Source organism: Sinocyclocheilus rhinocerous, unplaced genomic scaffold, assembly GCF_001515625.1.
Source record: "Sinocyclocheilus rhinocerous isolate Xijiao unplaced genomic scaffold, SAMN03320098_v1.1 scaffold528, whole genome shotgun sequence".
NCBI classification, from domain to species: domain Eukaryota; kingdom Metazoa; phylum Chordata; class Actinopteri; order Cypriniformes; family Cyprinidae; genus Sinocyclocheilus; species Sinocyclocheilus rhinocerous.
The window spans coordinates 639,334-640,731 of record NW_015634004.1 but is presented as its reverse complement, the minus strand read 5'-3'; the positions used below and the strand labels follow the sequence as shown (position 1 = coordinate 640,731).

The following is a 1,398-nucleotide window of genomic DNA, read 5'->3' as shown; positions in this document are numbered from 1 at the left end:
CAAAAAAATATTATTTTACTAACTTATTAATTTCTAAGTTAAATTGTGCTTTGTTGGTATAATGTCTGCTAGAATGTAAAAAAATGTTCAGTGTTAAATATTTTTAAATTGTTGTTTTGTAATTGATTTTTTCTTTGAAAAGCGAGACAAAACAGTAAAAAGCACATTTTGTCTATTTAATTTGTGCAATGGTGAAAAAAATTGGCAAAATACATGGGGGGAAAAAACCTAGAAAAACTGTGTTCGGTATTCGGCCTTCGGCCCAGTGTTTCATTTTGTTCGGTTTCGGCTTCGGCCAAGAATTTTCATTTCGGTGCATCCCTAATTGTCATATAGTATTTTTTTTGGCTTGTTATTGCTTGTTCTCTGTATGATTTGGCAATATTGTATGCAAAAAATCATGCCAATAAAGTACTTAAATTAAATTGAAGTTAATTAAAAATTTACTATTTTATCTAACATTTGTGTGTGATGTGTAGTTGTATGTTTATTAGAGTTCATGTTAGCTTAGCAACATGATCATACCGTCTTGAAAAATGTCTATTTTTAATATATTTATTTATTTGTTTATTATATTTTTTAATTCAATAGCAGCTTATTTTAATACAGTTTTTTTTTAACTGTTGTTTGTTATTATCATATCCCTGCTGAAAAAACAAGCATATGCTGGTTAGGTATGTTTAGAAGCATGGTAGCTGGGTTGAGCTTGTTTAAGTTGGTCCTTGGTTGGTCATGAGTGGGTTTAAGCTGGTCCTGAGCTGGTTATAAACTGGTTATAAATGGTCCTGAGCAGGAGCTAGTTGCTTAGGACCAGTCACCGCAATGCCAACGGGAGCTCCTGCACCAGTAGGTGAGCCGTTGTTAGTGATGAGAGTCTTTCTGTACTGAATCTCTCCTTTTAGCCTGAGAACCTGAAACAAATCAGATTGGGTTTGTCACAATAACAGTACCAGTGACATTTCTCAATTATTGTTACCAATTTAAATACCACTGCATAACTAACAACTTAAATATTTAAAATGTTAAAAAAAATGTTTAAACAAATTACATTTAAAAAATTTAAATTAAGTAAATATTTTCTCAGGTTGTTCAAATAATAAGTAAGTAATACAAAAACAGAGAACAAAGAAATGAATTACAAGCAGTACAACAAAGAAAAACAATACAAATGAAATTTGTAGCAGTATCAAGTATTCAAGTAAATATTCAATAATTGAAGCCAAATGCACAGGTCTAATATTTTGACATTGTATTTTTGTTTCGCCTGCTTACATTTACTCGAGACAAACTGACAGTTTACATTAATATGAGTACAACATTTTTGTATTTTTGTGTTGAAAATAGGGCTGTGCGATATGGACAAAAAAAACCTATCGCGATTTCTTTGATCAATTTTGC

General features: G+C 30.8%; 1 protein-coding gene across 1 annotated transcript in view; it reads right to left on the bottom strand.

Annotated features, from left to right (window-relative positions):
• The window catches only part of LOC107744833 (low-density lipoprotein receptor-related protein 2-like), a 133,525-nt gene that overhangs the window by 58,173 nt on the left and 73,954 nt on the right, over nucleotides 1-1,398 (bottom strand). Inside the window, exon 35 of the mRNA XM_016558655.1 lies at nucleotides 812-911. Coding sequence (XP_016414141.1) covers nucleotides 812-911 — 100 coding nt within the window. The remainder of the gene's footprint in view (nucleotides 1-811; nucleotides 912-1,398) is intronic.